The sequence below is a fragment of the Stegostoma tigrinum genome, chromosome 47 (genome assembly GCF_030684315.1).
Source record: "Stegostoma tigrinum isolate sSteTig4 chromosome 47, sSteTig4.hap1, whole genome shotgun sequence".
In the NCBI taxonomy this organism is placed as follows: Eukaryota; Metazoa; Chordata; class Chondrichthyes; order Orectolobiformes; family Stegostomatidae; genus Stegostoma; species Stegostoma tigrinum.
The window spans coordinates 2,221,888-2,232,852 of NC_081400.1; the positions used below are offsets into that span (position 1 = coordinate 2,221,888).

General features: G+C 42.2%; 1 protein-coding gene across 4 annotated transcripts in view; it reads left to right on the plus strand.

Moving 5' to 3' along the window:
• The window catches only part of adar (adenosine deaminase RNA specific), a 92,530-nt gene that overhangs the window by 43,553 nt on the left and 38,012 nt on the right, over positions 1 to 10,965 (plus strand). For all 4 annotated transcript variants that reach the window (XM_048525540.2, XM_048525538.2, XM_048525541.2 and 1 more), the window contains one exon: positions 10,400 to 10,580. In XM_048525540.2, the coding sequence (XP_048381497.1) occupies positions 10,400 to 10,580 (181 nt within the window). The remainder of the gene's footprint in view (positions 1 to 10,399; positions 10,581 to 10,965) is intronic.

Below are 10,965 nucleotides of genomic sequence, written 5' to 3' on the forward strand. Positions count from 1 at the left end.
TATGTAACCTGTGTGGTTTAGCGCCACACTTTGGTGCATTGAGCCATAAGACATAGGAGTGGAAGTAAGGCCATTCGGCCCATCAAGTCTCCTCCACCATTTAAATCATGGCTGATGGGCATTTCAACTCCACTTCCCTGCACTCTCCCCGTCGCCCTTGATTCCGTGAGTTCAAGAATTTGGCGATCTCTGCCTTGAAGGCATCTAACATCCCAAGAAACATTGACTTTTTTCTTCACGTGAGAAGTTTGTTACTGGGTACCTGTTACTGCAAATGCATGTTTAAATCAAGCTGTGAGAAACATGCCTGATTCAGAACCCCTGTAAATGTTCGGCCAATACTTTAAGGCTGCCCAAGATAATGTTATGAAGTAGGGACGACACCTCCTCTGATAATTAAAATTGAAACACCCAGAGGAGCTCGCCTCACCTTGTAATCTGTTAAAGCAAGTGTGAAAAGTGGTATAACCTGCGTCTCACCACCACCCCCCCCCCCCCCAAGCTGTTATAAAGAAATAGTTAAATTAGAAAAATCCCTGATACTCACTTTATAGTCAACAAGTAACACTTTTATTTGTCAAACTCTAACAGTAGATAAATTAATAGAACTACTACAAACTGAATAATTCCCCCTTAACTACTAACTACTCCCAAATGAAACAAAATTCTAATGGTATGCTTTCCAGTAAATATAAGTCCCACTTATACAAACGAAATTAAATAAAAATTAAATTAAAACTTAATGTCTCAAAATTACATCCAGGAGAAAACTACCAGAATGTTGTTTGCCTTCTTGTTGTTCTTCAATCAGGAATGTATTCCTCCATTGGATTCATGTGCCAGGAATGTTATTTGAATGCCGTAGTACCTTTATTTAGATGGTGCTTACTCCGAGAGCTTAGAGATTTGTGAGAGCCAGCAAGGTTTCTCTTCAGATGGCAGTTTGCTCTCACATTGATTTTATTTTAAATGCCTGTCTTCTTTTATACCCTTGACCTATTAATTTCTTACAATAGCATTGGTTCTAGGTTGTCAGAACTCAGATTTAAATTAAATTGCAATTTGGAATCTAGGGCCTGGTTTAAATTAGTTGGCTGCGTTCAAAAACCTGTTGTCTTGGTAAAAATGTTGCTTTGCCTGCTAACAGTATAGCCTTTTGATACTGTTTCATTTTCAAGGACTCTGCTGCTGCCTACTGAGTTTTTTTTAAAAAAAATCTCCAAGCCTTAAAAAAAACTCATCTTTTAAAGGGATCACATATTCTTACCCCTATCATTTTACAAACAAATTCTTAAGCCCTGCCTTCTAATTCACAAATACTATACCCAACTTTGCAACACCACCCCCCTCTCCTGAAGAAAAAATCCCCAGCATGGTGAAAAGATGGCTTTTTTCTAGATCTTAACGCTATTCTTATTCAATACATAGGCCATTAGCCTAAAGTTACACATTTCGTACTACTTCTATATACATTGGATACTACTGTTTCTATCTTGTATACATATTTTCTTTTAAATCTGTGATAATACATCTACAATAACATTTTTATGACCCACAACATGTACATTCTGCGAATGAAATGCTTCTAACATAAGACTCCAATGAAATTGTCTGGTATTCTTATCATTAAATCTTTCCAAAAATGTCAAAAGGTTGTGATCAATTTATGCAACCATCTCTGATTCATTTGTTTACAACATAAACATTAAGATGTTGTAAGCCTGGTACCAAACTCAACAACCCTTTATCAACTGTTGAATATTTTTCTGGTGGATATTGAATTTTTTTTTTCGAAAAATAACCAATTGGCCTTTAAATTCCACAATCATCCTCCTGTAACAACATTGCTCCAACCTCTTCGTCACTTGTGCCAGTGGTAAAGAGTTTTGAGAAATTTGACGTAGCTAAAACTAGTGCAGTGGTTAAAACTGCTTTTAAGTCTCATTCCTGCTGACATTGGTCTGTCCACTGGAATTTCATGTTCTTCTTTAACAAATTCTTCAGCAGTGCTACCATGCTACTAACGTTTCATACAAATTTTCCATAGAATTTGCACAGTCCCAAAAATCATAGCACTTCTTTCTTCAAGGATAGTCTGGGAAATTCCTCGATGGCCTTCATCTTCTTGTTCCTCAGTGTCATCCTTCCACATCCAATGTTGTGTCCTAAGAACATCACATCTGCCTTCGTGAATTCTGTCTTTGCCAATTTTATGACCAACTTTGCCTTCCGTAATCCCTCACTCTGCCAGATGCGACGTGACCTGTCAACAGACAGCTAAAGATCACTAAGTGATCCGTATCAATGGCACAGTTAGTCAATCCTACAACAACTCTCTTCATATTTCTTTCAAATCTGGCTGGTATATTCTTCATTCCAAAGGGCATTACTTTAAATTGATACAGGCCATTTGGGGCCACAAATACGGAAACTACTTTTGCTCTCTTCGACAAATCTACTTGCCAGTAACCATGAGATAATCCAACTTTGTGATAGAAGTGGCTTGTCCAACTTCTTCCACACAGCCCTTCAGCCTTGGAATTGGGTGTGAATCTGATTTAATCACAGTGTTTATCTTCCTATAAATCTACACCATCATTGAATACCGTCAGATTTGGGAACGTTCTAGGCCCGAAACGTCAGCTCTTGTGCTCCTGAGATGTTGCTTGTCTGCCGTGTTCATCCAGCTTCACACTTTATTATCTTGGATTCTCCAGCATCTCCAGTTCCCATTATCTCAGATTTGGGAACCAATGCGTTTTGCGGACTCCACATGCTTTGCCTCAGCTTTTGATGTCTTCTTGGAGCATTGCTTCCACTTCCATCTGTACCTGTGCTGCTTTGAGGGGATTAACCCTTTAGGATTTTTTTTTCTGGAACGGCATTCCCTGCGTTAACCTCATGTACAGTTGTGTTAGTGCTCCCCATTCTGTTTCTACATGTCTTTATAGTGCTGCAACAAGCCTTTCAATTCAGTACTCGGTTCCTGTGACAGAACTTACAACCTTATCCCAATCTTTAAGGAATTCCTCATTATTTAATTTATGCTGAGGCACATGCATATCTAAATTATCTGGATTTTATTTCTTAAGTGGCAGTAGCTAATACTTGTTTCTCCAGTTCCCTTTCCCTGTCATAGTAAGGTTTCATCATTTTCACATGACGATAAATTTTGTTTTCCTGTCTGGCATCTTTACCAGATAATTCACCTGAAATAACTTCCTCTCAATCTGATAGGGACCACTAAAACTTGCTTTGAAGGGATCTCCTATCACTGGTAATAACACCAATACTTTATCCCCATGGCCAGAGTATAAATTTTATATTTCTTATCTGCTTTTTGCCTTATTATGTACTATGCCACCTTGAAATGTTGTCTCGCTAGTTCGCCTACTCTGTTTAATCTTTCTCTCATCTCAGATACATAATCCAACAGTGAGATCTCTACTTCAGACCAGTCAACTTTTCTTAATTAATTTTAAGGGCTCTCTTACTTTGTGTCTGAATTTCAATTCAAATAGAGTAAACAGAGTCGATTCATTTGGAGCATCCAAAAACAAACAATATAAATGCGATACCTTTATCCCAATCATTTGGGTAATCCTGGCAATAAGCCCTCAGCATTGCCTTTAGGGCCTGATGCCACCTTCCCAGTGCTCCCTGGGATTCAGTTAGATATGCACTTAATGTAAAGTATTGGTTGCCTAAACTATCTATGACCATCTCAAATAGTTTTGTCAGTAAAATTGGATCCTTGGTTTGACTGAATGACCCTAGGTGGTACATAATGGGGAAAGAAAGCAAGCAATTCCTTCACAGAGATAATGGGAACTGCAGATGCTGGAGATTCCAAGATAATAAAATGTGAGGCTGGATGAACACAGCAGGCCAAGCAGCATCTCAGGAGCACAAAAGCTGACGTTTCGGGCCTAGACCCTTCATCAGAGAGGGGGATGGGGGGGAGGGAACTGGAATAACCAGCCCAGTTCATCCCCTCCCCCCACTGCACCACACAACCAGCCCAGCTCTTCCCCCCCCACCCACTGCATCCCAAAACCAGTCCAACCTGTCTCTGCCTCCCTAACCGGTTCTTCCTCTCCTGAACTGGGCTGGTTATTCCAGTTCCCTCCCCCCATCCCCCTCTCTGATGAAGGGTCTAGGCCCGAAACGTCAGCTTTTGTGCTCCTGAGATGCTGCTTGGCCTGCTGTGTTCATCCAGCCTCACATTTAATTCCTTCACAGCCCTTCTTGCCTTGACATTCGATAATGGAATTGCCTCCAGAAATCTGGTAGATACATGCATTACGGATAGCAAATGATGGTTCCCACTTTCGGTTTTAGGGAAGGCATCTACACAATCAATCATAACCCGTGTAAAAAGTTCTTCAAATGTGGGAATTGGCACCAAAGGTTTTATTACTGCCTGTGGCTTTCCTACCATCTGACATGTATGAACGGTACAGTAAAATTCAACCACATCCTTATGTAATCCAGGCCAATAAAAATGCCTCTGTATCTTAGCCTGAGTCTTCCTCACTCCTAGTTGACCTCCTACAGGAAATTTGTGTGCTACCCACAATACTGCTTGTCTGTATGCTACCACTAACTCAGTCTGGTGAACATGCGCCCATTTCTGTTCCACACTAACCTGCCAAGGTCTACGTTTCCTCCTTAAGATTTTATCTTTGAGGTAATAACATTCTGGAATACACTCTGATTCCATTTCCAAACAGGTTTTATGATATAAATCCTTTACCGCCTCATTCTTCTGTTGTATTTTTATAAATCTTTCAGAACTAAACACCTCTGCCTGATCCTCTACCTGCTTGGGTTCTTCCTTTACCATTTCATCAAACAGAGTGTCAGCTAACTGGACCTCAACTCCTTAGTCTTTCTCTTTAAAGACTTTAAGATTTTAAAGACTTTGCTTTAACTTAGGACTTTGGGATCTTGTCATCACACAGTCCAGAAAAATTCCAGGGTATTTTTCTTTTAACTGCTCATTTCCCTGGTTTTCTTTCGGCTTCTCTGCTACAACGGGCATCACTCCCACCTGTGATCCAGCTATATCATTCCCAAGAACAAACTGTATTCATGGAATAGACAATCTTTCAATCACTCCCACTAACACTTCCCCAGTCTTGATTGGACTTTCCAGCCTTATCTTACACAGGGGATTGCTAAATTCTTTCCATTTTTTTCCACCAAAATTCACTCTTTCAGGTAACATTTCAGAAGGATTGTAAATACTTTTGTCTCTTAACATTAGAGACTGATCAGCTCCCTTGCCTGTCAATATTTTAACTTGTTTACCATCTTCCCTTGTCCTTGCTGAGTAAACTGTACCCACAGAGGTAAGTCTTTGAAGAGATTGGGCACTGTCTCACTCTCCATCTCTTACTAGGGTGTGCACTCTCTTGCACTCCTTGACTTCTCTTGGGATTTTGCTCACTTGCTCAACTAATCTCACTGGTTTAGCCTCCTTTAACACACCTGTTCCCCAGTGCATTTCTTAAGCCACCAGCACTGTGACTTTCTGTGTCCCCCTCTATTACAGTGGAAACACCTGAGGCCTTTCACCTCTTTTCCACCCTCTTGGGTTCCTATTTTTCACATATGGTCAACAGTTCCCAGTGTGATCTACTTTTTGTTTACACTGAAGGATCTCCCCTTTTCCCCCAATTTCTATCACTCACGGAATGAAACTGCTGTTGGAAGCTTGATTTCAACTTACGCACTAATGTGTACTCACCACTATCCCTGCAGCTGTCTTGTTGTTTTAACTTTCTGTTCCTCATTATGAGTTCTTATCACTTATGGAAGTGAATTTTTGAACTCCTCCAGCAGAATAATCTCTCTAAGATCCTCTCGTATCTTTTCCACATTTCATGCTCTTACCCATTTATCGAATTTGCTCTGTTTAATTCTTTCAAAACTTGACATGAATCTGACCTGGTTCCTTCCTTAATTCTGAACCATTGTCTATATGTTTCTGCTACCAATTCATATGCACTCAAACTAGCCCGTTTTACTACTTCATATTCTCCTGACAGCACTGCAAACACCTCAGTAGCCATGACTACCAGCTTGGTCTGAATTAACATTACCCGCACAGTCTCTCGCCAGTTCATCTGTTTAGTCAGTTTCTGAAAGGAAATAAAAAGTGCCTCTACATCTTTTGCATCAAATTTTGGTAATGTTAGGACATATTTGTTTATATTCCCTACCAGGCTGTTAACTACGATGAGTTTGTTCATTCTTGCTTCTATCTAATACTTTTACTTCTGCCACTTGAAGTCTTATTGCTTTAAGTTCCAACTTCATCTTTTCCAACTAGAACATTCTTTTCCTTTCTTCTGCCCTGGCCCTCCTTCCCTTCATCTTTTAACTCCAATTATCTAATTTTCTGTTTAATGTTTAGTAACTCCGGTGCATTTTCCTGTTCCTCTTGTATACCTAAATGCCTGACCACCTCCTTTACAATTTCATCTTTTCTCTTCTCCCTTGTTAAAAGCAAATCTAACCTGTTAGCTAAGTCTAAAAAATACCCTTCCACTGTTTCTAAACTTGCCCGGCAAACTTGGGAAGCATCCTCAAACCCCAGAACCCCTTCAGCAATCTTAAGAGCCATTTTCCCCCAAGTTTGATTTAACCAACCATAAGTCACCGAAATTAAACAGATTCCCACTTAAGTTTTATTTAAAGATCTAGAGCACTAATTTCCAAGTCTGTTTCGTTCTGCTAGAATCTTTTGTATCCCAAATCCATTCAAATCTGGCCAAACCCATTCAGATGTATTCAGATCCTATACACTAACCGGCTAGATCCTGGACAAGCCCCTGATCTGTTACGAAGCAGGGGGCAGCACCTCTTTGATAAATAAAACTGAAACACCGAGAAGCTCGCCTCACTTCATAATTTGTTGAAGCAAGTGTGAAAAGCGGTATAACCTGTCTGTTACCACTCTTCCCCACCCCCCCCAATCTGTCATAAAGGAGTAGTTAAATGAAAGAAATCCTGATACTCACTTTATAATCAACAAGTAATATTTTATTTATTAAACTCTAACAGTAAAGAAACTAGCAGAACTACTAACAAACCAAACCATTCCCCCTTAAATATTAACTACTCGTGAATAAAACAAAATTCTAATGATATGCCGTTCCAATAAATATAAGTCCCACTTACATAAACCAAATTAAATAAAAATTAAATTAAACTTAATCTCTTGAAATTACAGCTAGGATAAGGATACCAGAGTGTTGTTTGCCTTCTCAGGTCAGGAACACTTTCCTCCATTGAATTCTTGTATCAGGAATATTAGCAAAGAGTGCTGTAGTACCTTTTAATTTAGAAGGTGCTTACTCTGAGAGCTTAGAGATTTCTGTGAGAACCAGTGAGTTTCCAGATGGCAGTTTGCGCACTCGCCGATTTTTAAATGTCCGGCCTTTGTTATACTGTCAATGATCTTATTAATTTTTTACAATAGGATTAATGTTTTTGACACCTAGAACCAGATTTAAATTTAATTGGGTTTTGATTTCTAGGGCCTGGTTTAAATTAATTGGCTAAATTCTAAAACCTGCTGCCTCGGTAAAAATCTTGCTTTGCCTGCTAATGGTATAGCCTGTTGATAGTGTTTCAGTTTCAAGAACTCTGTGCACCTGCTGCTGCCTGCAGGCATGTTTTTAATCTCCAAGGCTTAAAAGCCTCATCTTTTAAAGGGACCATGCACTCTTCCTCCTATCATTTTACAAACAAATTCTAAAGTCCTGCCCTCCAATCCTTAAATACTGCACCTAACTTTGCAACTATAACTACCAGGGCTAATGCCTTGTCTTGTCAGACCTCATCCCCGTCCAACATCTGGAAGTCACAGCGTAAAGATCTTAGAAAGTTAAGTGGCACTCGGGGTTAGGATCTAGGTCAGATCAGAACCAGTAAGGTATAAGCCAAGTGCTGCACGTGTTGGAGATCTGGGATAAAGACAGAAAGTGCAGGAGAAACCTAACAGATATGGCAGCATTAATGTTGACAGAAACAGTCAACATCTCGAGTCCGGTATGACTGTTCTCCGGGAGTTGCGATCCTTGAAAAACGAGGACATCGGAGATGTACGGGAGTGGAATGCCTCAGCCTGGGAGAAGATGCGGTAGAATTGGGAATAGGGGATGGAATTTTTGTGGGAAGGTGGGTGGGAGGAGGTGTATTCTAGGTAGCTGTGGGGAGTCGGTGAGCTTGAAATGGATATCAGTTTCTAGGTGGTTGCCTGAGATGGAAACAGAGGTCCAGGAAGGTGAGGGATGTGTTGGAAATGTTTCAGGTGAACTTGAGGTTGGGGTGGAAGGTATTAGTGAAGTGGATGAACTGTTCTCACATGCACAACCCCCCCCGCACACACGCCACCCCCCCCCCCCCCCCCCACACACTGCAGTGGCCAAGAATGCCCTTGACCGTGACTCCTGCATTTCCCGCAACTCATCCCTCACACCCTGCCCCCGCAATAACTGCCAAGAGAGAATCCCCCTCATCCTCTCTCACCGCCCCATCTACCTCCGATACAACGCATCATCTTCCGACACTCCCATCTACAATCCGACCCCGCCACCAAAGACATTTTTCCATCCCCACCGTTGTCCGCTTTCCGGAGGGACCACTCTCTCCTTGACTCACTTGTCCGCTCCACACTCCCCTCCAATCCCACCACTCCTGACACCTTCCTCTGCAACCACAGGAAGTGCTACACTTGCCCCCACACCACCTCCCTCACCCCCATCCCAGACCTGCCCATCTGCCAATGTGGTATGCTGTACCTGCTGTGGTCTCCTCTACATTGGGGAAACCAAGCGGAGGTTTGGGGACCGCTTTGCAGAGCACCTACACTCGGTTCGCAATAAACAACTGCACCTCCCAGTCGCAAACCATTTCAACTCCTTAGACGACATGTCCATCCTGGACCTTCTGCAGTACCACAACGATGCCACCCGAAGGTTGCAGGAACAGCAACTCCTATTCCGCTTGGGAACCCTGCAGCCCAATGGTATCAATGTAGACTTGACAAGCTTCAAATTCTCCCCTTCCCCCACCGCATCCAAAACCAGCCCAGCTCGTCCCCCCCCCCCCTCCCTAACCTGTTCTTCCTCTCACCTATTCCCTCCCCCCACCTCAAGCCACACCCCCATCTCCTACCTACTAACCTCATCCCGCCCCCTTGGCCTGTCTGTCCTTCCCAGACTGATCTATCCTCTCCCTACCTCCCCACCTACACTCACATCTACTGGCTCCATCCCCACCTCTTTAACTTGTCTGTCTCCTCTCCACCTCTCGTCTCCGCTTTCCATGTTCTATCCACCTCCCCCCTCTCCCTATTTATTTCAGAACTCTCTCCCTCCCCCTTTTCTGATGAAGGATCTAGGCCCGAAACGTCAGCTTTTGTGCTGCTAAGATGCTGCTTGGCTGCCGTGTTCTTCCAGCTCCACACGTTGTTGTCTCGGATTCTCCAGAATCTGCAGTTCCTGTTGTCTCTTGCGTGTTGCTGTTGTATCCGCCTCCCAACGTCACCTCTGGCAGCACATTTCAGGCACTTCTCATCCTCTGTGTAAAAACATTTGCCTCATATCTCCTTTAAATTTGCCCCTTTTTATCTTCAACTTGTGCCCCTGTGTCATTGACATCTCTACCCTGGGGGAAAGGACTTCATTGCTCTATACCTTTTGACTACAGGAGTTGGGACATTATGTTGAGGTTGTGCAGGATGTTGGTGAGGCCTCTTCTGGAGTAGTGTGTCCAGTTCTGGTCTCCCTGTTATAGAAATGATATTATTAAGATTGAGAGTATCCAGAAGAGATTTACCAGGATGTTGCTGAGCTCTGGAGGGTTTGAGTTATGGGGATTGGCAGGATATGCTGGCAATTTTTTCACTGGAATGTAGGAGGTTGACTTACATAAGTTTATAAAATCATGAGGGGCATAGATAAGGTGAATGGCAGATGCCATTTCCATAGGATGGGGGATTTCAAGAGTAGAGGGTGTATTTTAGGGTGAGAGGAGAAAGATTTTAAAAAAGACATGAGGGGCCTTTTTTTTAAATACACCATGAGTGGTTCATGAGTAGAATGAAGCTGTAGAGGAAGTGTTGGATGTGAGTACATTTACACCATTTAAAAGATGTTTAGATAAGTACATGAATAAGAAGAGATATGGGCCCAGTGCAAATAGGCGGGACTAGTTTTATTTAAGATTATGGTCAGCATGGACTGGTTGAATGGAAGGGTCCATTTCTGTCCTGTATGACTCAATGATTCCGACTGCCCATCATAATGCCTGGAAGTTTGGTGAAGCACTGTGTAAAGCCATGTTGCTTTAACTGACAACCTCTTGTTTCCCTTGTGATTTAAAGGTTCAGAATGCAAGCTGCTATAGATGGCAGGAGATTCCCTCCAGCTGAAGCTAACAGCAAGAAGACAGCCAAGAAGGACGCAGCAACCAATGCCCTGAAAGTACTGCTGAAAGAGATTCTGGGCGAAGACATAGAGATTCCTCCATCCTCTCCCCAACCCGAGCCTCCGGTCACAAGCGAGGTTGGTATAGATTGGGCTTTGGTGTACGCCCCACCCTTTTGTAGTCCTTTTGTAAACACCGATTTCAGAAAGGCTTTGGCACAAATCTCTGCAGTGAGTTAGATTCCAGGAACCAACAAAGGATTTTTTTGTTAAATTTTAATTAATTTTTAATTTCAAGCTCCTGCTCCTTGAAGGTGATTGTCCTAGAAACCACTGCATTTCGCTGATTTGTGGAATTACTGTATTTAAGCCAATATGAGTGATCCTCTGACATCTTGAACCATCTCCAGAGGGGAGACAATCTTTCAACTGTGTCCACTTATTCTGCTGTAATAAAATGTCATTAGTTTTTTGAACGCTTGTCATGTAAGTAATTGTCAGGCAGAAAAAGGCCACTGGTCCA